Source organism: Lingula anatina, chromosome 4 (genome assembly GCF_051362555.1).
Source record: "Lingula anatina isolate TDL-2025a chromosome 4, LinAna3.0, whole genome shotgun sequence".
NCBI lineage: Eukaryota > Metazoa > Brachiopoda > Lingulata > Lingulida > Lingulidae > Lingula > Lingula anatina.
This window is the reverse complement of record NC_141770.1, coordinates 9291936-9318801: the sequence shown is the minus strand read 5'-3', so window position 1 is coordinate 9318801 and position 26866 is coordinate 9291936. Positions and strand designations below refer to the sequence as shown.

At 36.1% G+C, this 26866-nt stretch overlaps 2 protein-coding genes and 1 long non-coding RNA gene across 3 annotated transcripts; 2 read left to right on the top strand and 1 right to left on the bottom strand.

Annotated features, from left to right (window-relative positions):
* The first annotated feature begins 1829 nt into the window (after positions 1 to 1829).
* On the top strand, positions 1830 to 3945 carry LOC106159432 (mediator of RNA polymerase II transcription subunit 10-like). The gene is made up of 4 exons (XM_013535719.2): positions 1830 to 2017; positions 2429 to 2512; positions 2798 to 2900; positions 3206 to 3945. The coding sequence occupies exons 1-4, from the start codon at positions 1896 to 1898 to the stop codon at positions 3296 to 3298; spliced, it is 402 nt and encodes a 133-aa protein (XP_013391173.2). The 5' UTR covers positions 1830 to 1895; the 3' UTR covers positions 3299 to 3945.
* Positions 3909 to 26866, bottom strand: LOC106164261 (membrane-bound transcription factor site-1 protease-like). The gene is made up of 27 exons (XM_087010325.1): positions 26673 to 26866; positions 22498 to 22818; positions 21457 to 21608; positions 20524 to 20629; positions 20064 to 20191; positions 19659 to 19727; positions 19307 to 19355; positions 18964 to 19080; positions 18457 to 18566; positions 17755 to 17871; positions 17445 to 17512; positions 16921 to 17023; positions 16294 to 16370; positions 15974 to 16048; positions 14873 to 15134; positions 14454 to 14501; positions 14052 to 14234; positions 13511 to 13587; positions 13083 to 13178; positions 12668 to 12783; positions 11960 to 12116; positions 11580 to 11704; positions 11236 to 11313; positions 7899 to 8042; positions 7535 to 7663; positions 7052 to 7178; positions 3909 to 6717 (listed from the first exon to the last, which is right to left on the bottom strand). Exons 2-27 carry the CDS (start codon positions 22727 to 22729, stop codon positions 6408 to 6410), a joined length of 3255 nt encoding a protein of 1084 aa, XP_086866451.1. The 5' UTR covers positions 22730 to 22818; positions 26673 to 26866; the 3' UTR covers positions 3909 to 6407.
* LOC106161926 (uncharacterized) lies at positions 8283 to 10985 on the top strand. The gene is made up of 3 exons (XR_001238272.3): positions 8283 to 8977; positions 9462 to 9545; positions 9816 to 10985. It is a non-coding gene; the product is annotated as an uncharacterized LOC106161926 (long non-coding RNA).

Here is a 26866-nt window from a genome sequence, read left to right as displayed (position 1 = left end):
TGCGCTGTATTCCCATTCACAAAATGATGACGTAGACGTATGACCCTTTTAAGCTCAAGGAAATAGAAGAAATGAAGAAAATAGGGATAAACATACATGTACTTAACAGCAAGTCACAATTAAAATATATTATGTTTACGTGTTTTCTTGTGTGTGTCGTTTTAAGGAATTATACATGTATTATGAATATGAGAACAGAATTACGAGTTGAAACAGCGTTGGAAGGAACAGATTTATGCACTACATGTACATGTATGTAAATAAACGTGCGTTATTTATTATTTACAACTTCAAGCATTTTCACATGATTATTTTGAAATGAATCTTTAATACAGATAACATGTTTCAGGGTGTCGACATTGGCTTATATTATTTATAAATGGGCAAAACAATCCGTATTATCATATACTGTAGGCCTACACATGTAGGCCTACCTGTTATATAACCGAGTATACTTGATAATAGTAATTAGTAGCCCCTCACTCTTTTGCAGCTGAAATATTCATCTAAGATCATAGATAATCTAATAATTGAAATTAATCAGATTAATTACACTTTATTAATCGATTTCGAATGAATAACATGCAGTGGTGGATGGGGGGGGGGGGGGGGAGGCGTGTGAGGGGGGTCTTGACCCCCCTTTTGAATTCTGTAAAAAAAAAATCACACCAATGTTAAAATTAGAATTTTGAATAATAGTTCTAAAACGTACCAAATAGCACTGTTCGCCCTATAAGGGGGGGGGGGGGGGGCAGCTCTGCATGTGCAGCCTGTCATTCCAAAAAAAAAAAAAAAAACAAAAAAAAAAAAAAAAAAAAAAAACAGATCCCCCTTCAAATAATCCTGGATCCACCCCTGACATGTATGGATTATTAGTAGTATCAATCCTATGTTGAGAAAATTGGGAGCAGTGTCACTTAATTTGTCCTTTTATTTATAATGGTAAACCTGTAAATTGCTTCTTGCCCCCAATTTGTGTCCCTGGCGAGAGAGAGTGTGTGTATGTGTGTGTGTGTGTAATTGTGAAAAATACTGAAAATAGCTGGAGAAGTCAATTGACCTTGTGACGTAAACTGTTGGTTTATTTTCGTAAGGTATGTATCACGCAAACCAAAATGTAACACAATTCGCACTGTTTGCTAAAACTCTCTCGAACCTTTCACTGGAAGCGCCCAGCTAAAAAAAATTATTTGTCCCAGACGAATTACTGTTTCATAAGATTTCTCGAAGAGAACTTTGATGAGAATGGGCATAGTGGAATTGGGAGTGAGCTTTTTGAATTCGGAGTGAGGTTTACGAATTCGGAGTGAGGTTTGCGAATTCGGAGTGAGGTTTACGAATTCGGAGTGAGCTTTTTGAATTCGGAGTGAGGTTTACGAATTCGGAGTGAGGTTTGCGAATTCGGAGTGAGCTTTTTGAATTCGGAGTGAGGTTTACGAATTCGGAGTGAGGTTTAGAATTGGGAGTGTCGTTTGGAATTTGGAGTGCACTTGTGGGCCACCGCAGGGGGCCGCTAGAGGGCCTCGAAAAAATTTGGTGTTTTAGAGGGCGAACGGTGTCATTTGGTGGTTTACAACTATGATTCAGCTATTCAAAATCCCAATTTCAAGCGGGGGGCATAGGATTTTCCGAAATCGAAGATCCCTCTATAAAGATCTCTAAATCCGCCACTGGTAGATATGGAATTATTGCTGGATTAATCTTTTGGAATATCAAAGAGTTGGAATTCGAATGAAAATATCTAGAATTATACATAACCGTGCGTTTTTAAGTTTAATTTTTTGTCGATTTTTTCTGTTCCTTTCGTTTCGTTCCCTCTCTCTAAAGAGTCCTCTGAAGTCTTAAAATGCCGCTAGGTGGCGTGCGGCGTGGCGGAAACAGTCACGTGGGTCAAAATGTCCGACCGGTTCGAAGCGCTAGAACAACAGCTAGAACATTTTATTGAAAACACACGACAATTAGGTATTACTGTTAGTGATTTTCAACCCCAGGGACAAAATGTCCTCAACCAGAAACTGTAAGTACAAGTAACATTTGATATAGGCTAAAAGGATTGGAGAATACTAACAGGCAAACTATAAGCATGTCGGTCACTGCGTTGGTCCCACTGCGTTTTATGTACGGCCTCGGTTTCTGTTTCTTTTTTCACAGTTTAGTATATTTAGACTGAGGTGGTTAACTTGCTTACATCAAATCGTTGTCTCTGACATTATGCACTTCACTCAAAGCTCTGTTTTAATGCATTTCCTGAAATTATAAGGACTGTTTTTAAAAAAAACTTAAAACTCACTTCTGTGTCTGAAGCCTCAGTGCAAAGTGAAATTGGTCCCCTTAATACCATTATGTTACGGTGATCATGAAAATTCTACAAGTCACATTTGAAAGCTGTTACCTTCTCTAATTTATATTTTTATTCTATTCCGTGTAGACACACGATGGTGACCGGAATGCAGGAAATAGACAAACTCAAGAATCAAGTCCAAGATGTCCAAGTACCACTTGAAGTGTTTGAGTGAGTAACGTTACAAGTTCTTTAAAGGAAAAAGAAAAAAAGCCCCAAAGTTTCTTTTTTTTTTCAAAAAAAATCTCATTTATCTACACTTCTATTATATAAAATTACTCATTTTGCAATGTTCAATTTTGGATAATAAGATAAATAAATAAATGAAAATAGATACTAGTAATGCCCATTTATTAAAAAAATAATCTAGACGTGGTTCTTTATGTAATAGGTTTTAAGGCTCTGATTTAAAATGTGAACAATCGTTATCATGTGATTTGTACTGTATAATTGTAGCTACATAGATCAAGGGAAGAACCCCCAGCTGTACACTAAGGACTGTATGGAGAAGGCTTTGATGAGGAATGAGGCCGTCAAGGGAAAGATTGATGCCTACAAGGTGAATATGAATACATTTGTATGATTCACTTACTTGGTGTACCTTGATGTTAAGTCAAAGGATTTGTGATATGTAAATAAGAGAAAAAAACACACACACACACACACACAAAGAAAATACAGTCAAAAAAAAAAGAAAATTTGTGTATTAAAATTTTTTTTCAGATGATAACCAAACTAATTATTTTCAATTACAGAGTGTTAAACTTTAGATGAAGAGTGCTTTTATCCATGATTTGTAATTTTCACATTATTTTCAATGAAGGGTAAATGTACCTTGTTCATCCTTCCTATTTCTTATTTCAGAAATTCAAAGGTCTGTTGATGTTGGAACTTTACAAAGTGTTTCCCAATGAAATGAATAAATACAGAGCAATGCGAGATGAGAGGCCTTCCTGATGAGAAGAAATCTGAGAACTCATTGACCTGTCTGTGCAAGCTATGCAGGAGCGGATTGAGGCAGTCTTCTTGGTCTTCTGGAAGAGGGTTAAATTTTTATTCAAGTTTACGGGTATCTAATTTTTCTGTCAGAAGACAGTCAGAAATGAAGGATGGATCAACAGTGATAATTTGGAAGACTCTCAGAAAATATCTCTGGATCCGCACCTGCTATGGAGAAGATGAGCACCTGGGGTTAGAGAGTAAATCGAGAGATTGGAGAGTAAATGCTCAAAGGGAGTCCAGATGCAAAATTGTACAAACTTCTTTTTGGTATAATGCCTTATGCTATGGGGAAAAATATGGTGCAATTCCAAGAGATGCCTTTGTCATGTTTGTAGGTTTTGTACAGCAGAAAAGTGGTTTTGTACACCTGGGAAGTGACCACCTCAGAAAAATATAGACAAATGTGAAAGATCACATTCAGAACAGTGGACTAACCATTCTGTGGTTCAAATATGGCGTTAAAATAACTGCAATGAATTTTATTTAACAGCTTGAAATGTTTTTCTGTTTCTACAATTTGAATCTTCCTTTTTGATAATGAATATATCAAAAGATTAATAAAAAGTTAAATAAAAGAAATGTCTTTATTTCTCTGAAATGTACATCTCATTGTATTTGTAGTACAGACTGTTCTGGATTCTGATAAAAATACACTTTGGCTTTAACAACGTATGATAACAATATCCAGTTCACGAATGTTGTATGAATCCTCAGCAGATAACATATAATACACTAGGCATGTTCATGTCCAGTTTTACTTAAATTTGCAATATGTTGCAACATTACAACAAGTCATATAATACAATTTAAGCATGTTTAGGTTTCACTTTAACAGACTTAAATACTCAGTCTGGTATAAACGATTCTTATTAAACAAGGCAAAAAGTTGAAATAAAATTCACTGCAATTGTTGAACCTTCAGCATAAGAACACACCCATCTCTGAAACCGTCACTACTTCTGTCCAGCTTATAAATCCTCCTCTGAAATTGCCTGACTTTGGGCTTTAAGTTGAACCTGATGTGAACAGACCTTCATATTGCACAATATTGTGTATAATTTCTTCAACGTTAACTATACAAATAATGCCTTAAACATTTTTTTCTATTCACAAATTCACACTTGTGCTATATCATATTATGTCTTAATGCCCATACTTAGTAGAAGAGGGAACTGAAAATAAAACTGTGGATAAAATAGTTTACTAAATAACTGCTACCCCTTATGCATGGCTGGCTGCACAGCCCTAAATATCAAGTTTTCAACCTTTCACAATGGCCTATTAGTGATTTTCAGCCAACATGGGCCATCCTATTTCACCCCCTCCCAAATAACAATTTAGTAAATTAAATGCTCTTTAAAAACAATAAAACCTTGCCTCCCTTTCTTCCAATTTAGTTTTTAATTAACAGGATTGAGATGAAGCTCACTTTCTTTGATTCATATTACACCCTGTGGGATACAAAGAGATGAAAAAATGTGAAATTACAGACTTTTTCAGAGGAATGGCCCATATAACATATGTACATAACTTGCACACATATAACCAGTAAACTGACAAAATTTGCTTAAAACAACAGGACTCCCATAGGGCCATATATGTACATTGACAACCCAGTGCATGTTTTGAAAATGAAACAACAGACGTGAAAAGAATTTCTCTACCTTAAAACTTATGTGTGTTCTGTTCACAGCGGCACACTCAGGAATTAAAACAAGTTGCACTGTCTGATGCATGACAAAGAATTTCAAAACACGAAGTTCTAAGCATAAATTCTCCCTTACTTTCAATTTCTAGACCTGTGCTGACATTAAACAGACGAAAAAAAAAAAGAAAAAAAAAAATATATATATATATATATATATATATATATATATATATATATACACACACACACACAAAATCTTGACAGATGCAGCTTGAAATACCCCAAATATTTACCCTTCTGATAATAAATATCTACAATAGACAAAATTGCCTGTCTGAACATTTGGTCTCATCTTTATGATTACATATGAATCATTTAAAAGTAAATATGAAACTCGTGGTTCTGATAACAAATGGGGAGATGAACAATGAACAAAAAAAGCAGAATTATGATAGACATGTATGAAATGATGATATGAATACACTGCATTTTCCAAGCAGAGACATATTTATAAAAATCTTGCAGATCATGACTTAACACCAACTTGAAAGCTGAACACATTGACAAAATTCAATAGCTGAACACTACAAAACAAAACTCTTAATCAAACTGGATTTGGTATCAAGTACTTGATATTGCCTGGTTTTAGTTATCATTGCCACCTTTTGAATCTGAACCAAACTTCACAAACTACATGAGAAAAACATAAAAATACACAACAAAAACACACCACAACGCAAAATATTTCTTACCTAACGCATCACATCCAACGATAAAATTTCAAAAACAAATCCACATGTAACCTGTACACACGACCTCTACGGTGAAACTTTAAAAGCCTATCATACATGCAGTACACAAACCCTCCCAGTCAGACACTGCCTGAAAAAACGAAAAAACAAACAAACAAAAAAACTTGTCACCCACACCAATGGCTGGCAATATGCTAAAACAGATCACATGAAAAACATTACAGGACAATTTTACATTTAAGATAGGTCCTTTCACGTGTAAAACTGATGTGATGAAAATGCTGGTGACTACAATGAGATATCAGGAGTTAGTGCCTTTCACATGGTCCTGTGAGATAGCGTGGACAGGGTCCTTTCCCACTTGTCCCGGTGAGTGGTCCTTTCCCACTTGTCCCGGTGAGCGGTCCTTTCCCACTTGTCCCAGTGAGTACCAGCTATGGCAAGCCTTTGAAGGGCTACAGGTTTTCAGTTGTTGCTTCCACCGTGATTTACCACATAATTACACCCTATTATTATCCAGCAAGGGCGTATTGAAACAATGACCTTCAGAGAGATCTAGGTCACTGATCACACATACGCTGGTTATGAAATTGCGGGTGATGAAATTGAAGAAAAGCAACCTGCATGTTATCCCTGTCAAATCAGAGCCCATAGACACGTCACATCAGACCCCCGGCACCCGTCCCCCAAATAGCATCTTCCGTAGTCTCGGTGGCTTTTTCCTCCTTGGGCGAGTTTTATTTTTATACATGTGGTTCACCACAAAAAGTAAGACTAGGGCAGTCCCCATGAACGCAAGGTAGGGGTACACTGTGGCCCCATCTGGTGTTCTTGGGTTGCTGGCTTTAAGCTTCTCCCAGGTCCCGGCGGGACTGTCCCGTATTCCCTGGGGATGACCTTCGCCCGCTGGGTTCACCAAGGGCAGGTTGACATCGTAACTGATTGACAGCAATTTCTGGTGCTGGACTAGGTTGCTGAAAACAACACAGATGTTATAGTACATAATTTACACAAGAAAAATACTGCATATTAGATGAAGTTCTATTTTCCAAAATAATGTTTGGTTTCTAATATCTGAAAATGGCCCAGAAATTGTGATTGGCCAAGAAAAATATTCTTAATATTTTGAGCAAGAAAAAGCCTGAGAATCATCTCTTTCAAATCAATCAACTTCAAGTCATATGACAAAATGACTTCAAAAAACTAAAAAAAAAAATTAAAAAAAATCTTTTTCTCAAGAGTCATGTGAAGCTGCTGCTTTGGATAAAACAAGAAGTGAAAAGTGAAATTTTTGTAAGTAATAACTACCTGGGGGCTGAAGTGTTCAGAGGACTAGGTGCGGCCCAGACCAAATGTGGACAAGCAGGCAGAGGTCTGGAGCGCTGAGCACCAAGGTGATTCTCCAGGACCTTAGAATAGCGGTGGAGATGGTTGCCTGAAATGTATCAATCAGGGATGAGACTGCCATTCAAGGAAAAATTCTAAAAATAAAAGATATTTTTGGTTCAAAAATCACTCAGTCAGAAATCCAGCGATAGTTGGCAAAAATCTGATTACTGATCAATAAATCTTTAGTAAAAGTTTGTGAATAGAAGACATCACTAACATCAGATCTTTCTCTCTCCATCCAAATCATTCTGATATCAGTTTTATTAAACTCTCTCTCTCTCTTTCTCTTTATACTCACTGAACAGCAAAACAAAAAGAAGAATAAACTATAACAGTCCAGAGTGACAAATACACCTGGTCATCAAGGCTAGATATAATTATAACTCTTCCACTGTGTCTTACCTTCCATTCTCTCTGGCAAGTCATTCTTCAGTAGTATAGTCTTGTGATCAGCTTTCTTCTCAGTAAAAGATGGTGGAATCTGACCGTGGGCTGTGAACTCAAGCAGTGCACTCAGCAGCCAGTAACAATCTGCAACAGATTTCACAAATTGCAAATTCACAGGAAAAAAAAAATCTCAGAATTGCAGGTTTAATCATTTTCATATTTTACACTATGAATTCCAAATCTTACATTTAAAATTTCTAATGACTTTGCACAATTTTCAAATCCCTCTAATTCAAGATATACAAGAAAAACACGGTCTCATGAATTATACTCTATCAGATTTTTTCATGTAAAGTGAATAAATGTTGTGGATACTCACCTTTCTGTATATGGCTGTTATCCAGACAGTTAGAATCCCCATATAGTGCCACTCTGCCCTGTCTGGAGGGTGACTTTCCTTCATGGAGTCCCAAGATGGGCACTTTGTCTGCCGTGATGCTCTCTCCTTTGACTACTTCATAACCTGATGAAGGGAAAAGGATACTGATTAACACAGAAGATTAGTCATCCAGTCATATTTTATATAAATCACATTTCTAAACTCTATTTCCAGACTGAAAATGTGGTTCACGATCTTGTATCTCTCTCTCTCTCTCTCTCTCTCCCTCTCTCTCTCTCTCACAAAAAGACTGAATGCAATCAGATTAACAAGCCTTCTCCTCGATTGGAAGTAGAACTAGGTACCGGCAGCAAGCACATAACGCACAGAAAACCCTGCTTAAAAGGGCCAAAAAGGTCATTTTCAAGGTTTAATTTCAGTATTAAATTTAATAGTAACCCCCAATTTTTTTATACCATATAAAAGGGCAGGTGTTGCTCTTTCAAATCATATAGAACAAAGCTAGATTTGACATTAAAAAACGTAGTCTAATAAGAGTTGATTAAAACATGTTACGCGCAGTTTAGCAGCATTGTACAGCTGCTGACAGCACAGCAGCGCTTAGGTGCAAATGCGCTCCTTGACAAGGCATTAGAAAACGTGTCGGGGATTTTCCGCTAATACTTGCACACGCATGTTTTTGTTGTCATCTGAAAGCTGAAAAGAAGAGCTAGCCAACGAAGTAACATTCGAAAATATCCACCAAGGAAAAATTATAAAAGTCGACAAAAAAAGGTAAGTTTTAAAGATTTGTCGAAAGAAAAACTAAAATATTTATATAATGCAAATTATTTACCCCCAACAAACTATATATCAAAATAAAGTGCAACTTCTGTAGATTTTAATGATATTCGAAACTAAATTACAAATCCACGGGCGCAAATTCTCCAGGCGATCAAAGATATCAACCCGTGTGCCGTCAACAACATGGCTGCGCCCGCGAAGAGCGTGTCGAAAGCTCCTCTGCCGTTTTTATCATGAAATTTGTGTCTACTTGTCTAATTTAGGGACAATGAAAGGTAAGAAACCCCCTAATCTAGTCACGGTCACATTGCTTTTGGCATTTCTTGACGAAATATATAAAATATGTCCGAACTACTTCAATATGTATGTGGTTTTGGGGTAAAGAAAGTTGAGTGAATTTGGTTCGTATTACTATTACGGACGAGGCCTCAGGCAAACAATGGACTTCAGAGCTTTCCTAGTGTGTCCATATTAAAAATGTTTCTGTTGTACTAGTGTTACATATGATCTAAAAATTGTAGCCTACTGATTTAATTTAAGGACTTGGGGCCTCATATTTTTGAAGATAATTAATTTTCTACTGCACACGATCGTGAGCGATTATACTAGGCCTACGACTTTTTTAGTAGAGCTATAATAAAAGACATCGTATTTGACAGGAAGTAACTGATGCTATAATTTATTCATTGTTTAAAATTGCAAACACTTATTTCATTTATTCAAGGCAATATATTTTGACAGTGTTGTTTACCATTTTAGGCCATGAGCAGAACTCGGGAATGGCCAGCCCCAACACAAGCTGGAATGAATGTGAATTGCCTGAAGAAATTATCAGTTGAATAGGTAGTAATGGTACATATTCTGCTCTCATTGGCAATAATTTAGGCCTTACTGCTGTATATCAAGAAATATTTAAGAAACTTATATTTTTAGCATAATTCTTAAAATTAAAAAAGGGAATTTAACTTATTAAAATATTGTGTGAAGATATCAAATTTAATTTTAGAAAATTTAGTATTTTATAGATTGGGATATTTCTTACTTTTACAACATGATGCTTCGTGAAACTGCTCAATGTTTTTACGTGTGAAAACCTTTGATCAATTATTTTAGATGACGACTACCTCCATATTTTGGGAAAAAAACTTCAGGGTGACAGGACATGGAAGGTGACCGGATCCCCCTGTTGTGCATTGTACAAACAAGCATCGTGTCCAGTTGTTTGTGTTGAGAAAGATTTATGCCTTTTATTAAAGGCTGTTTAATAAATTTAATTTTAATTTGAATTAAGAGGAAAGGAAATTTATTTCAAGTGGGGTCTAAGACAAAAAATAGAAGATAGAAGACAGACTGAATATATGTCTTTGCATGGGACCTTGAACTGAAAACATTTCCGGTCATTGTTTGGAAATTCCTATCTTGAAGGAATTACAGATACTGTACTTAAAATACAAAAACATAGTTTGTTAAAGCAGTGAAATGCAGTTTTATGCATTGCAAAGAATAAGAGTACTTGTGAAATAAAAGTAAGACTGCTCTGGATATGAAATGTTGGCATAATAAATCAACAGGACAGTAGAATTACTGAATGCAAGCGGATTTTTCGGGTATTTATACGGTGTTTTGCCCATTTGAAAAAAATATGTTATCAAAAATATTTTGTAAATGCAATATTGTTAAAGATAAGGTTATTAGCTTTCCAATGATACCTAGATCAAGCCTGTGGCATGAATGGTGACTGAGTAATCGTCAATTTACTTTTGCAATTCAGTTAAAGTACATGCAATGGTAGAAATTCCGTCTGCGATATTGCATTTTTTTCTAATTTTGCATGCTATTTATAGAAAAAGTATTATCCCAGTGTATTTGAAAAAAATTAGACATGATATCTGTATATAGTTGTGCCATTTAAAACAAAAATTGTTAGCATTTACCTGTAGAATAACAAATAATGAATGCATCAATTTGCTTGTATGTGAATAATCAGCATTGTTTTATTATGGCCGCTTGATACAAAATAGGATTTTCATTGCAGAGTATCTCAGAAACGGTTATTTTTTCCAACATGAAATTATGTATTTTACTTCTATGTATATAGTTGTAAGTAATGCATTACTTAAATACTTACTGATATCATTTCTGATCAGTACAGAGTGTCTGTAAAATGGCAAAAAATAACGGAATCTCTATTAACGTGAAACGTCTATTTTACTAAAACTTAAATCGCTCATATCTCGGGAACTGTTGGTGCTAGAGAGTCAAATAAAGTATCATTGTACATCATTTCCAAAGTTCTTTCATTTGAAGCATTGTTTATACCTGTAAATATTGAAATAAAAAATGGCTGCCGGTACCTAGTAGAACACACAAAAGCTGCTGATTATAGGAGTACACTGGAAACAAAAGGAGGTGTGTTAAACTGTTAATCTGATTGCATTCAGGAAGGGACCCCGCAGTTAGTTCTAACTACCTAATGTAACAGTTTCAATGTGAATGCACCTTAATTTCATAGAATATTCCATGGATATTATACCTTGATCCTTCAGTGACTGTGTGATCAACAAGCCGTCCTCAGGAAACTTGGCAATGCTGGTCCCAGAGGCATAGTACACTGAAATAACAGGGAAAACCCACTCATATGTGTCCATGCTATATTTTCTTTTACATGTTTATATACAGACTACTTGTAGTAAATGGAGGTAATTCAGTCAGTTATTGGTAATGACATACTGTGATGTCAGTACATATGTACCTTTCACTGATAGCTACTTCTATCTAACATTTTTTTTTAATTGAAGAATCATCTTTCCTAAGCATAACTGTAGGACAAACAATGCCAGCATATTTATATTAAGTAAGTATATTAAGGATTCTTACTTTCGTGTTCTCCCAGTGTAAACTCTCCCTCGTAGACCTCGTCACTGAAGGCCATCCCCAGGGGGGACAACAGGTCATTGATGGCAGGGATATTGGCACCCCCTGTGTCTGGCATCCACCATTGTCTATAAAATATATAACATTTATTGTTTCTCGTATTGTCATCAATTTACAATGAATTTTCTTCAAGTAACTCACCTACACACTATCTTCCGTTCCCTCATATAATTTCTAATTTCCTGGTTGATTTCAGAGTCTGGTATTCATAAGTGGGTCAGTCAACCCACAAGGGGTTAAAATGTCATTCTTGATAAAAAAACAGTTATTCATACACCATCATTCTCCATGTTTATCCCTAAGCACACAAGTTTAGTCCTCACCTTGTGTTTTCATCATAAAACTTGACTTTTTTCATGACGGAGATATTGTACCAGTCTGCAAATATGATCAGTGACAGGCCGTTGTCGATGTCCTGCTTCAGCTTGGTCACTTCTCCAGGGAAATACTCCTCTTCAGCATCCACTATCAGCAGGGTACCTGGAGTGAGGAAAAAGCATATCATGTTATCTAACATACGAGAGAGAGAGAGAGAGAGAGAGAGAGAGAGAGAGAGAGAGAGAGAGAGATATGACGGCAGTTGTGAGGGCCAGCTGATAAAATATCTGTGACTTTTTAAGTAAATAAAAGTTAAATTCACCTGAGACCCACAAGGCAGTTACCACATCTGTGGTGCTAGAACACCCTCTTTTACTAGTTATAGCTCTCTTTTGTTGTGACACTGCAATGAGTTGGGGTGATTTCATAAATGAATACATGGGGTGGCAGCAGCTAAAAGTCAGCAGTAATTCAAATCCTCTGGCAGTTAACCAGTCACTATCAGTAAGGTTCCACTTATAATTTCAATACTAGGCTAAAATATGAAATGCCAATTTCTAACAATTTTATTAGGAAAGATACTTTTTGGCTCCCCAAAGGATGGAAATCTGCTGATAGTTGGAAAATCTCATCCCTGTTTTATAACCATATCATTTCTGCAGTACCTTTGTGTGAGGTAAAAGCAGTTACCCTGTATTCTAACGTCTACTTACCATACTGTGAGGCATCAAAGCAAGTGAAGGGGGAGCCCAGCACCTCCACATAGTAACCACTGTTCCTCAGGTGTGTATACATGTCCCTGAAGTTGGTGTGGATGTGATCCCCATTCCTGAAACAAACAGCAAGGAGTCAGACATTCTGCATATGACACCATATCTTTATTGATGAATGTCTAAATGATATCTTTAATTTTAAGACTGGACAATAATTTCCTAATGATGCTCTTAAAGTTATGTGGTACTCCACTTAGATACCCCCAACATGGTGCCTTTCCTCTCTGCAGATGGATTGAAGAGCTGTGTGTGTGTGTGAGTGCGCATGCGCGCATGTGCATACATAGGTGCACGTGTGTGAGTCTGTTCAGTAACTTCTCCATGTAGCTTAACCAGAAACAGCACGTGGACTTACCAATCCAGTGGATCGTTCTTCATGCGCAGGTTATCGCGTGGAAAATAGCCTGGTGGATAGCGCAGGTTGTGGTACTGGTCCCACAGAACTCGTTTGCTGGAACAACCATCATCAAATACAATACGAACAACCCATGTCTTTTTACAGATTATTTTGGACTTGGGACAGGTAGCTAGTTAAAATTATATAACAACTTAATTGATGAATGTTTTCAGTCATAATACATCAAGTTAGCCAAGTCAGAATACACTGCCCCAGTTCCTTTATAACATGGAATAGCAACTTGTGCATTACTTTGTGAAATGAAAGCCGGTCCAAATGCTCTAAACAGAGGAATGATCTATAACTTTTACGCTACTTTAGTATATAAATGATACATCACAGTGGCTGTACAGAATAAATACATAAAACCTAGCTACAAGTCTCACCTCCTAGGTGGAGTCGGAATGATCTTGGCCTTGATGGGTAGCTTTATTGTGGATGTTCTTGCACTCTTTTCTCCATCCTGAAATACAATTCCTTCTCATCTTATGCAAGACTACACTAATGTGTGAGAACACTGTATTGACAGAGTGGCAGACTTGTGCTGTTCTAGCATAACAGCATTTTAAAAAGAGAAAATAATCTAATATTGGAATTGGGAGAATCCTGGTCTCACATTCTTAATTTTAAAAGAGCAGATTAATCCATTGCTCCCCAATACTATGCATCACAAATGGCCTTATCAAAAGGGATGACAACTAGAAATACTAGTAAATACAAAAGTCCTTTTCTTTCATAACCTTTCCTAATTTACAATCCTCTGGTTTCCAAACATTCTGCACAATATCCATGCAATTCTATTCCATTCAAAAAGTAGATAAATAATCAAAATGAGAAAACACCTTTGTAATCTTTGTAATACTGAAAATACATTTTAAATAAAAAACCAAAACAAGCTATGATTTGCGCCAGGCAGCATATACTGACCTCTGGTGGTGAAGTCACAGTGAGAGTGACCAGACCCTGAGCAATGCCGTCCCAGTTGGCTGCCCCCTTGGACACAGAGATGGACACAGCTAGATAGCCTGACCAGGGCCACAGTTCAGTGGGGTAGGAGAAGGCTACTTCTATGTAGTTCCCAAACTGAGGAGTGTAGGGCTGCCATAGTGGCTGGAATGTACAACACATCTCAATAAATACTTAATCTGGGATCACAATTATCATTACTTTCAAAAAGAACCTAGTCAAATGTTAGGTCTGCAAATTTTCAATATTCTGAAAGTCGATCATGATTTGCCACCAAATATTGATGACTCAGAGGCTAATTTTATTAAATAAACTATTTGGTTAAAATAACAAATATCCTACAAACAAAATTGTTTTGCTCACCTTTTCAAGAATTTTACCGGAGACTCCCATCCCATTAAGAATTGTAACCTGCAACATAAAGAGTAAATATAATCATTCAACCAGCTTTCACGTTAACAGAAACCTTTAAACCACATAAAAAAATATTGGTTAAAATTTTGCACATATCTTATAATACTTTCCTGTGTTGACTGGTCAGTTGAAAATTGTATAATTCAATGCAATTTTTGGCCAAATTTGAACATTTGTGCTGATGAAAAATATTCCAGTCTCTGTACCTTTGTATGTTTTACAACCTCTCAATTTATATACTTACCAATCTGATTTTTAAGAATAATCCCACAATTCAATTTTCCTGGACAAGAAAAATAAAATAAAATAAAATAAAATAAAATAAATAAATAAATAAATAAATAAAAACATATATGTATATATCTTACATTCACAATGACAGGCATGGCACCATAGTACATAGGCTGGGTACAGTACGGCCACATGTATGGACACTCGGTCAGGTCAACGTAGCTAGGACTCAGACTGGCCTGGGGTTTGTAACTCCGCAGCACCTGATACGCCTTCACCAAGTCCAACTTGCCGTGGCCCTGTTCAAACATGTTCGATCCTGGCAGTCGTTTTGCCGAGGCCATCAAGGCCTGCTTCATGCTGGCTGGGTTCACAACATGGGCCCGGTTCAGAACAGCACTGGAAATATATATACATCAGACATCAGCCCACGTTAAAAAAAAAAAAAACAAAAAAAAAAAAAAACTCTGAACATTTATCATGGGACCCAACACCTAACCCTGATGAATCTCAGGAACCATTATAATTGTATGAAAAAATGCAGAATTCTGCTTTTCTGTGGAAAAAGCTCATGTTTGATACATAGAATATACACTGGGGCCAACTGGCTTTCACTGCCATTTCATATTTGATAGACATGTTAAAACTGTTGGTTCTATTGTTCATGACCAATTAAATTTTCAAGGCCCAATAAAAAAGCTGTGTTCAGTCAAGTCCATGGGACCTGCAACAATTCAAAGAGCCATATACTGAATTTACAGTTAAGTCTGCCATTAAGTCTATCAGTCCAGACATTATTTTCTAACTGCTGGTCAGTGTCCACCTGTTTGCCCCCCTCCAGATTTCAGTACAACTGTATGGAAATAGTCAACTTGGTCAACATTTTGCCAGGGATGTACAACAGAAGTAGTATAGGAATAATCAAGTATCCAAATGCACAACAGCCATCTTAAAGACTGGAGATGACACCCGACTTCAATCACTTGTTAGGATCAACCCATAAATATAACAGGTGATTCCATCATCATGAGGGAGTAATATACCTGTACAGTGACACTCTCAACTACACCAAATGAATTATTTACTGGTAAGAGAGACAAAGAGAAAGCTTACCTGTCTACCAGTATGAAAGCTATACAGGAGCTAGACAGAGGCAACTTAACTGTAAAGCTATACAGGAGCTAGACAGAGGCAACTAACTTGTAAAGCTATACAGGAACTAGACAGACTCAACTTACCTGTAGAGTAAGGTGACAGCACCCGCTACCACAGGTGATGCTACACTGGTGCCTGACAGAGAACGGCAGCCTCCCCTGCAATTTTAACAACAGGAATATATTTTTTGAAATTACCTAAATATATCCCACACTTAATGTAAAATGCCGAGCTTCAACTATACATACAAGTCACAGTTTGAGATCAGATTAAAAGAAGGCAAAAGATTTATGATGTCATTTCAAGCTTCACCTAATCTGCAATCTTAAAATTGAACATTATATTTTTACAAAAACGGTTGGTGATTGTGTCTAATTTTGTCAAATTTTCACTGAACTCTCACCTCATGGCAGAGCCTCTGACTTGGGATCCGTAAGTCACTATATCTGGCTTCATTCTACCATAGCCAAAGGGCAGCTCCTGAAGTAAACATGACACAATTACAGACAAGTACATTTAAGATGATCATTCCAAAGTATTTCACTAGGTAACCACCTTGAAATTCCTCCCTCTGAAATAACATCTTTTTTTAACCTGATGAAAAATTTATTCTTGTGCTCTAAGGTGAAATAGGGACTGCCAATAATGAACTTGGCCTTGTTCTTACAAACCATTTTGCCGAAACCTCCAAAGAAGTTAAACAGTATAATATTCCTATGTACCCCTCTTATTATTTCTGAAGAAGCACATAATCTGGTGCTCAAAATAATATCATGTATTATAACCCAGTATAACGTAATCCATTTGTGTTTTCAGTAAAACACGAACCAGTGCACAGGCCTTATAAATTGATTAGCCATTTACTAATGCTACTGGCAGATTTTTTAACAATTAAGCCCATATTAACCACGAAACCCAAGACTGTAGCTGATGCACACTTTCTGCTGTGGAATCTCCAGAGAAACAGAAAAAGCCTGAAGTCAAAGATGAATACAATTAGGCACTGAATCATTGCACTGCTGTCACATACCCAAGTGGTCATTCCCCTGGAGGAGAAGCGCGCTATCTGATTGTCAAAGTTGATCCCTCCAACACCAATGACGTCCATCTGGTCAGCAGGGTTGTTCAGGGTGCTGAAATACAGACAGGGTTTTATTTTGACCAGAAGAAACATTATATGATAAAAAGATGTGTCTGCTGATAAAAAGCTGATGCAACTTTTATCATGAATGTTGAAATTATGAGAAAACCAGCACAGGGTTTAAGACAGAATTGACTTTAAATGCATAAACAAAACATAAATTGTTAGAAGAGAAAAAGTATCTACTATATGCAAATGAATTTGAAGAGAAAAGTATCTATCATTTTACTAATAAATTATAAATTTGATTGATCAACGTACCAATGAATTTATAATTTAATAGATCATTGTACTAATAAATTATAAATTTGATGAAGGAATTCAGAGATGTTAAAACCTATAATTTTAGTGCTTATATTGATTATTGATGAAGAAAATGATGGCGTCTGTAAAGAAATGCAATATCAACATACCCATAGAGTGGACCATCATTTCCTATTGCTGACACCATGATGACTTTGTTTGCTGTCAGCTCCCATACCTACAATAAAAACAGGTATTACACTAATCACTTGACAATACAGATTGTTTTAATTTTTCGATGATTCTACAAGCATCACACATTTATACACAAATCCAGGTACTGAACATAGTGAATCATTATAAGATTAAAAGTTAAGTTATTTTTGTTCTTTATTTAGAATGATGAAAAACAAAACTCCATGATATTTTTGTGATTACTATATAATTTTTTTGCATAAATCTGGAGCTTAAAACCGATACCTTATCCACAAAAGGGTGGTCCATGAAGTCAGGACCTCCAATGCTCAAATTCAACACGTTAATTTTCTTCAGTATTGCGTAGTTGAAAGCGTCTAAGAACCAGGAGGTATAAGAAACCTGGAAAAAAATCAAGTTTGTGATTTAAAAAAAAATTTTAAAAAACCCTTTTCGTGAATCGAATCAAAACAATGATTTAATGAATGCCCTCCCCCATGATTTAATGAATGACTCAAATAATCATGTTTATCCAATGAACAAATCAAAAATGCCCTGACATACCGCTGCATTTTTCATACAGTGAATAATACGTAAATGCACCAGGGTAGAAAAAGATTCCAATCAACTTTAAGAATAGATGTCATATGACTACCATATGTTCCCACTGTACTTCAAAATCCAATGAATAACTTTATATTTCTGGTAAATCAATCAATTAAAGAAACGTATTACTCATTGTTCAAGAACTGAAGAAGTATCATGCCAAGATATATAAGTTAAGTCTAATGGAAACACTACAAATGGTTATACTGAAAAGATTAAAATAATAACCTCAAAAAGACACAATAACCATAATATTGCAAAAATTAAATACATAAATAAATAAAAATAAAATAAATTATTAAAAAATAAAATCTTGCAATTAAATCCTGTTAATAGCAGTGCAAACACTGAAAACACAGCCAAGTGCATCTTGTCACTGACCTGGTTGTTGGTAAACACTCTGAAAACATAGATGTCAGCATCAGGCGCAAAGCCAAGACAGTCCTTGTTGCTGGAGATCACACCTGCCACAAAAGTACCATGACCAAGGCCTGAAATGTGAGAATCATCTCTATACAATCCCAGCACATGAAAAGTTGTGTGACCCATAATGCTTCTCTAACAGTTGCTAAAAAGGAAAAAAACTTGGACTAACAATGAGTAACTACAAATCTGAGTGTTATGTGGTTTATACAATATAAAGTTAGCATCTGTTATGATCATAAACATCTTGCAAAGCAAATCACAAAATCATCATTAATGAACCTAGACTTACAACTTTTGACCATGTTACAAAGAAGAAAATGATAAATGTAGCTTCAAAATGTTACTAATAACACAACAAAAATTTTAATCCAAATTTATAGTGAAAAGATTCAGTGTTGAACACAATATAACAGGGAAACATTGCAGGATAAAACCATCAAACTCATTTGAGCTGCCCCCTACCATCTTCCAGTGTTTTCTCATGTGTCCAGTTTGTGCGGTCTTTAATACGTCCCCTCTTGAAGTGCGGGTGGTCCTCTGCCAACCCAGTGTCAAATATGGCCACTTTCACATTAGCACCTAAAAAAACAACATGAACATTTCTCTTAGATAACTATCTAGGTTGATAAATTCTATCCAAATAAATCAGCAACATATTTCTTTTAGTTTCTTAAAAATCAAATTATGATCAGTAAAAAATAAATAATTCATGTACATTATATTCTATATAATTACTTGTATTGATAAAGTAACAGTTAAGTGAAAATCATTTTTATTTGTAAAATTAAATGGGACTTCTATATACCTGTATATCCCATACTCCACAGTATTTCTGCCTGCAGTGCACTGGAGATCTGAGGAGGAGAAATGAAATTACTAACAATAACAAGCCAAAAGGTAAAACGGATTTCCACTTATCGTGTTATCGGTGAAAGTGCACGGCGACAGTGATGATATATGCAGGTGACAGTGATATGTGTACAAACATATTTGTGTCTGTGCATAAAAAAGTGAGGATTTAAAATTATCTTTCATTCTGTATAAAGCATAAATAGAGATGGTCTCCAAGAAATACCATAACTCACATATAATAATATATAATGCAATAAACTATGTAATAACTTAGAAAAACAAATAAATACGAAAAAAAACCCCACCTGTCTGGGTATTGCACGAAGAAGATTACGACTTCTGTGTCTGACAGGGGAATGCCAGAATGCACCTGCCTAGAAACAAAAACGTGTTTAACGTGTTATTTCTTTCCTAAGCAAATTCATCATCAAAACCTTTCTTGTTCAGGTTATGCAAGCTTGTACACAGCTCAAGATGAACTGTTATCACTTAAAAGAATGAAAGAAATCAGATAAAATTTATCAAAATAATCCATTTTTCAAAGCTGCAATACATAATTTCCAGAATTTTCAAAAATGATTTATGTTCAATTGAGGAGATGATTTTGTAAGAAGAAAAAATATGAATCTTGAAAGGATTTTTAAAAAATTTGGAATCTGTGAAAATTTTTGAAATATGTAAGGGATCACTGCCCTTCAAGAAATACCAACCAGAGACAAGCTCTTCCTATTGATGGGTCTTGAAGAGTGAAAAGATTGCTCCCAGCTATCTGGGCTGGTAGATTTTGTCTTCACACATGGAGAGTTCAGCACTGTGCTACTACTAGCCTTGGGTTTCACTGGAAAACATTAACTGTTATTATACAACAATGACAACGCAGTGAGAATAATAGTGCTATTGTATTTGGTTGAGAGCAGGGTGTATCTCTAAAGCATAGATAATAGCATTACCACTAAATTCACAATGAATGAAAGAAAAAAAAAGGTTTATATTTTTCAGCCTGTACATTTCTGCAACCAGCACCACTATGTCACTTTAAAAATGGTTTTCTATTCACATTAAAAATTTAAGACTAAATTGCTGTCAAAAATATAAACAAATAAATAAATAAGTAAAAAAAAAAAAAAAAAGCTGGATACAATTATTTTCCCCTTAATCTCTAAGAAGTACCTTTTAAATATTTCAATGTTCTAGTTAATTTCTTATGTGTGGCCACTCTTTTCACATTGGGATGACTTTCCAGTGCCTCCAGACCCTCGTCTGACTTCTCTTGTAACTAAAATACATATGCGACCCTTGTTCATTTTCATTTTTCTCACAATTTAAAAGGCCAAATAGCCATTCCTTCCATCTTTCAAAAAATTATAGAATGTCTCATCAGTCAAAATAAATAACCTAAATAAATGCATATGTGAATGGCATCTTTTGCTTCTCCATTTGATTAAAATGAAGTCATCAACTCGCTGTCAATCGGTCAATAATTAACCACCTAGTCAAAGGTTTTGGCTACCATTAATCAAGCCCACATAATGTGCATAGAATGGGTGGATTAATCAGCAGTATTGCTCTTTTCTTGTAAAAATTGAATGAGAAGCCAGCATACTTTCTGAATGAGCTTATGTGCACTGTACATGTGCCAGTGTACTGCCCACATGCAGCATTGCGCACAGATGTATAACTATAATATGATAATAATACTAGTAACAATTTACACACTGTCTTACCTAAGTAAGGTAATGATAAAATGCAAATGATTAGTATCAAATACATAAGGGATCTTATACATTTTACTTATATCTCTTTATCTGTATATTGTATAACACTTTATTTTTTTATTACTTTACTATCATTAACACACACACACACACACACACACACACACACACACACACACACACACACACACACACACACACACACACACACACACACACACACACACACACACACACACACAGAGTAGTTAGAGATCCTTAAATGTAAAAACATTTGTGCTCAAATTATTATTATTATTATCATTACTATTATTATTATTATTATTATTATAAAATAACCATGGACTAGTTTTTTTTATGCCTGACACACAGCACAGTGACAACCTACCTTGACCACTTCAAAATCACTGGGGTAATTCTTGGCAGGGTTGAGCCGCGGCACTAGACCCCAGTTCTTCACCCCAGACCCGTGGAGGGCTGACGTAATGAAACTGTGCCTGGCGCGGGCACTGAAGTAACCCGTGAAGGTGATGATGTATTCTGGGGAAAAAAAATTAAATTTTTTAAAGCCACTCACCACTTGTTCAGCTAATTTTATCCCAAGATCAAATGTAATACTGAGATTATATCAGAGATCGAAAAAAGATTGCTTGGTATGTGTGTGCACGTGTGTGTGAGGGGGTGGGGAGGGGGCATTGGCACTATAATTCAAAGCACAAAATCCAACTCCAAATTCAACTACATAAAACATAAATATGATTTGTTTATGAAATGTTTTCAATATAAACTTTAAGACTAAAGCCAATCATCTAAACTTTAAATAGTGAATATAGGGCATATGTAGTGGACCCATGGACATATACAATCCTTTTCGTCAAAGAATAATAATTTTGTAACAGTTAAAAAACATGTGGCAGACATGCTGAAAACTTTTCAGAATGGCCGGACATTTGGACCGGCAGTATTGAAAAATTTGCTGGACCGAATGGATTTGTGTCAGACCGAAAATCACCCTATTCGTTTGAGACAGATACTATCAGCGCGATTAGGTAACCTACTTTGTGAATGTGATAAGTTTGAAATGGAGGGGAAAAACGCTTTGGGTTTTATATAATTTTATTAGTGAAGTATGTCAAATGATGATAGTAAATTCAAAATTGTGGTTTTAAAACTCTTGTCAGTCCTTTGGACCAATCAAGTCCAATTTTTTACCGGTCCAGACAAATTTCCCCGGTCATGACCGATCGGACCTGATGTGGGACCTTAAATAATGAATTTAACAGGTAAAACCCTTATCATTCTCAATTACCATGACAAAGATAACCCTTACCAAATCAACCAGTGACAATTAAAACCCTTACCATTGTCAACCACCCTGACAACCAAACCCCTTACCATTCTCAACCACCCTGACAACCAAATCCCTTACCATTCTCAACCACTCTGCTGGAAAAGTCCACCACAACCCGTTCAGTAGGAAGGTCTGTCTTATTGTAGCAGTCATTCCTCATCACTCCGCCTCGTCTGGGTAACTGTATGTATTCTGAAGTGGTCGTATTACTGCTACTACTGCCAGGATACACAGGACCCAGGCAGCTGCTTACCACCAGCAGACAAACCAGTGTCCGGATGTTGAAGAAGCTGATGACTTTTATTGCCATGTTATATAGTATTGCATTCTGTTAGAGATGTCCAGTCAGTGCCAGAAAAGGAGTCCCTCTAAGTAGTAGCTGCTACATCATCATCAAAACTGAAAGGAAACTAGAGGATCAGAGAGGCGATACCGCCTCCGAATATTGTACCACCAGCTGGAGCAAGCGCATTCATATAGACCCCCACATATACAAAATAAGGAACACAGCCACCAGTCTTGTGCTTGACAAGCTGTAAAAATGCAATCAACAAGAATTTTCAAAATATGCAAAAAATATATATATTACTAAAAATGGTACAATCAAAGTTAAGTTCATCGCAAGGTAGGTCAAAGGTCAATTCCAAGGTCACAGTAAATTGCCAGTATATGACTTCCTATTCAACTTCAATAGTAACTATGGGCCTATCTCTGCCAGGTTTAGAGTTAAAAGAGAAAGAAATTAGCAGAGTTCAGTTCATGATAATAAGTAGGTCAAAGGTCAATTTCAAGGTCACACTTAGATTGCCAGTATATGACTTCCTATTCACATTCAATAGTAACTATGGACCTATCTCTGCCAGTTTTGGAGATAAAGGGGAAGCAAACTATGCAAAGTTCAGTTCATGGTGAAAAGTAGGTCAAAGGTCAATTTTAAGGTCACTTTTAGATTGCCAGTATATGACTTCCTATTCAACTTCAATAGAGACTATGGACCTATCTCTGCCAGTTTTAGAGATAAAAGGGAAGCAAAATTTGCAAAGTTCAGTTCATGGTGAAAAGTAGGTCAAAGGTCAATTTTAAGGTCACATGTAGATTGCCAGTATATGACTTCCTGTTCAAGTTCAATAGAGACTATGGACCTATCTCTGCCAGTTTTGGAGATAAAAGGGAAGCAAAATTTGCAAAGTTCAGTTCATGGTGAAAAGTAGGTCAAAGGTCAATTTTAAGGTCACATTTAGATTGCCAGTATATGTCTTCCTATTCAACTTCAATAGTAACTATGGACGTATCTCTGCCAGTTTTGGAGATATAAGGGACTAAATGTTATAATTTTGGAGTTACCATAATGTGCCATATATTTCCTACAGAAAAAATTAATTAAAATAAAGAAAAGGTCATTTTGGTCAAAATTCTTGAAATGGGAGGTGCTCTGAAGTTCCAGATGTTCAAATTTGATGAAATGTCATTTTTGACCACAAGTTGTCTGCTTTGCCAAGCCTTATGTTTTATTTTTCCGGAGTTCAAAATTTATTATCCATTACCGTACTGCACATTTTGCTTTCACCACCAATATGACTTTTTGATACAGCGTAACTTTGGAGATAAAAGGGAAGCAAAATTTGCAAAGTTCATTTCTTGGTGAAAAGTAGGTCAAAGGTCAATTTTAAGGTCACATTTGGATTGCCAGTATATGACTTCCTATTCAACTTCAATAGTAACTATGGACCTATCTCTGCCAGTTTTGGAGATAAAAGGGAATCAAAATTTGCAAAGTTCAGTTCATGGTGAAAAGTAGGTCAAAGGTCAATTTTAAGGTCACATTTAGATTGCCAGTATATGACTTCCTATTCAACTTCAATAGTAACTATGGACCTATCTCTGCCAGTTTTGGAGATAAAAGGGAATCAAAATTTGCAAAGTTCAGTTCATGGTGAAAAGTAGGTCAAAGGTCAATTTTAAGGTCACATTTAGATTGCCAGTATATGACTTCCTATTCAAGTTCAATAGTAACTATGGACCTATCTCTGCCAGTTTTGGAGATAAAAGGGAAGCAAAATTTGCAAAGTTCAGTTCATGGTGAAAAGTAGGTCAAAGGTCAATTTTACGGTCACATTTAGATTGCCAGTATATGACTTCCTATTCAACTTCAATAGTAACTATGGACCTATCTCTGCCAGTTTTGGAGATAAAAGGGAAGCAAAATTTGCAAAGTTCAGTTCATGGTGAAAAGTAGGTCAAAGGTCAATTTTAAGGTCACATTTAGATTGCCAGTATATGACTTCCTATTCAAGTTCAATAGAAACTATGGACCTATCTCTGCCAGTTTTGGAGATAAAAAGGAAGCAAAATTTGCAAAGTTCAAAATAAAGAAAAGGTCATTTTGGTCAAAATTCTTGAAATGGGAGGTGCTCTGAAGTTCCAGATGTTCAAATTTGATGAAATAATGTCATTTTTGACCACAAGTTGTCTGCTTTGCCAAGCCTTATGTTTTATTTTTCCGGAGTTCAAAATTTATTATCCATTACCGTACTGCACATTTTGCTTTCACCACCAATATGTACTTTTTGATACAGCGTAACTCGAAAACCGTATGGAATACAAAAAAACGGAGACCACCTCCAGTGTTGGGCTTTACATGCTCTACATAATGCAAAAAAGAATGGGTGTCTAGCATTAACGGTTCCCGAATTAGAGACATTTTTCAGTTTCGATATCTTATGGCCGCTACTCCCGTGAAAATGCACCGATTGACCCCAAATTCACGGAGATGAAAGATGACCTGAAGGGTAACACTTTCCATTAATATTATTAGTTAAGTCTGTGTGGTGTCTGAATAAGACCGCAAATAATTTTTTTTTCGGCAAAAATTTTGTTTTTTTGAAAATTTTGGCCCGTTTGACCTTAAAATAAAGGTCAAAGGTCAAATCCAAGGGCATATTTGAAATCTACACATATGACTTTTGGAAAGCTGTCTGTAGAAATTTTTCCCATAATTCCTTCTGTAGGGGAGATAATTAGCATTTAATTTTGCCATTTTTGGACAAGGGTGCATTGCAATGAGTGCCACACCTAGACCCCAATACCGACAAAGCCCAAATTTTACATGGAATGAGTTGAGATTATAGGTGACCTAAATCCAAGAGATGGGTATGGAGGCCCTTACCGTCTAGGAGGAGAAGCGGTAATGGTGACTTGGCGGCGGAGCCGCAGGAGCCAGCGGAGCCGGCGGAACATACGGGTCGGGACTAAAACCATGTGTACCGCCAGCGCCTACGCTGGTGGTACAAATATAGCAAATTGTATTTTTTATGTGCTTAAACCTAGCATGAGAAAGAAACTATGTCATGTACTGTGGCTAGATGTATAAAACCAAAAATATACCAAATTTACTTAAAATCCTTAAAAATGAATCTTATCAGAGAATTTTTCAAGAACTTTTTTCATGGGAGAGGGAGGAGGGGGGAGGAGGGGAGAGTCCACCTGACATGCTATTTTAGTCAAATAGTTGCCTGCTTAAAAGAATGTGTTTAATTATCACAACTGATTTCTGAGACTTATGAATAGACTACCAAAGTATTATCAAAATCAAAAAGGCAAAATATCCTTTAAATTTATCAAATTGAGAGTGGTTAACTTTTGACTCAAGTTGTTATGTGAAACATTGTCCAGCAACACAAAGTCAATGATTCTAGCATCACTGTCCAATTCAACCGAGTCCACTGGTGACCAATAGCATGATTATAAGATTAGTATCCAGGCCCGTAGCCAGGGGGGTTCGGGGGGGTTTTGCTGAGAAAAGGTCCACTCTGGGTAAAATTTGATCTAGGTACATGAAGTTTTTATGGGAAAAGGTCCACTTTTTCAGAAAAAGAACCCCCCTTATGAAATTGCTGGCTACGGGCCTGGTATCAGAACACATTATTTCAAGTTACAAACCACACACACACAAAAATAATAAAATAAATAAACGGGTCATTTTGCACCATAATTTTCCTTTTATTCTTTCTTATCACGTGACAAAGAGAAAGTAAGGAGGTAACACCGATACTCTTACACTGTGTTGACAGTAATAGAAGAGGTAATTCGCTTTAAAATGAATAAAAAAACGTTACAGTGGAGGAAAACACTATGTTTTATTTCATAAAACATGTGGCCTATATTTTACCACTACACTACATAAAAAACAGACTCAACTACTAAGTACAATGTGACACTAGATGTTGAATAATATTGATTGCTAAAACTCTCACCTTTACGATTCCCATAACAACAAGGTTTATACATATTTCTGGTTCTTGTTCTTCGCTCATCGTGATTGTAGTTATTTCAGAAATTTATCGAAAACACTTCTCCGTCCGTCCAGCCAGTTATCATATACCCATCGCCAATCAGAGCATGCGTTTTTTCCCGTAGCCAAAATTTAACGCTTTGTTTAATTGGCTAG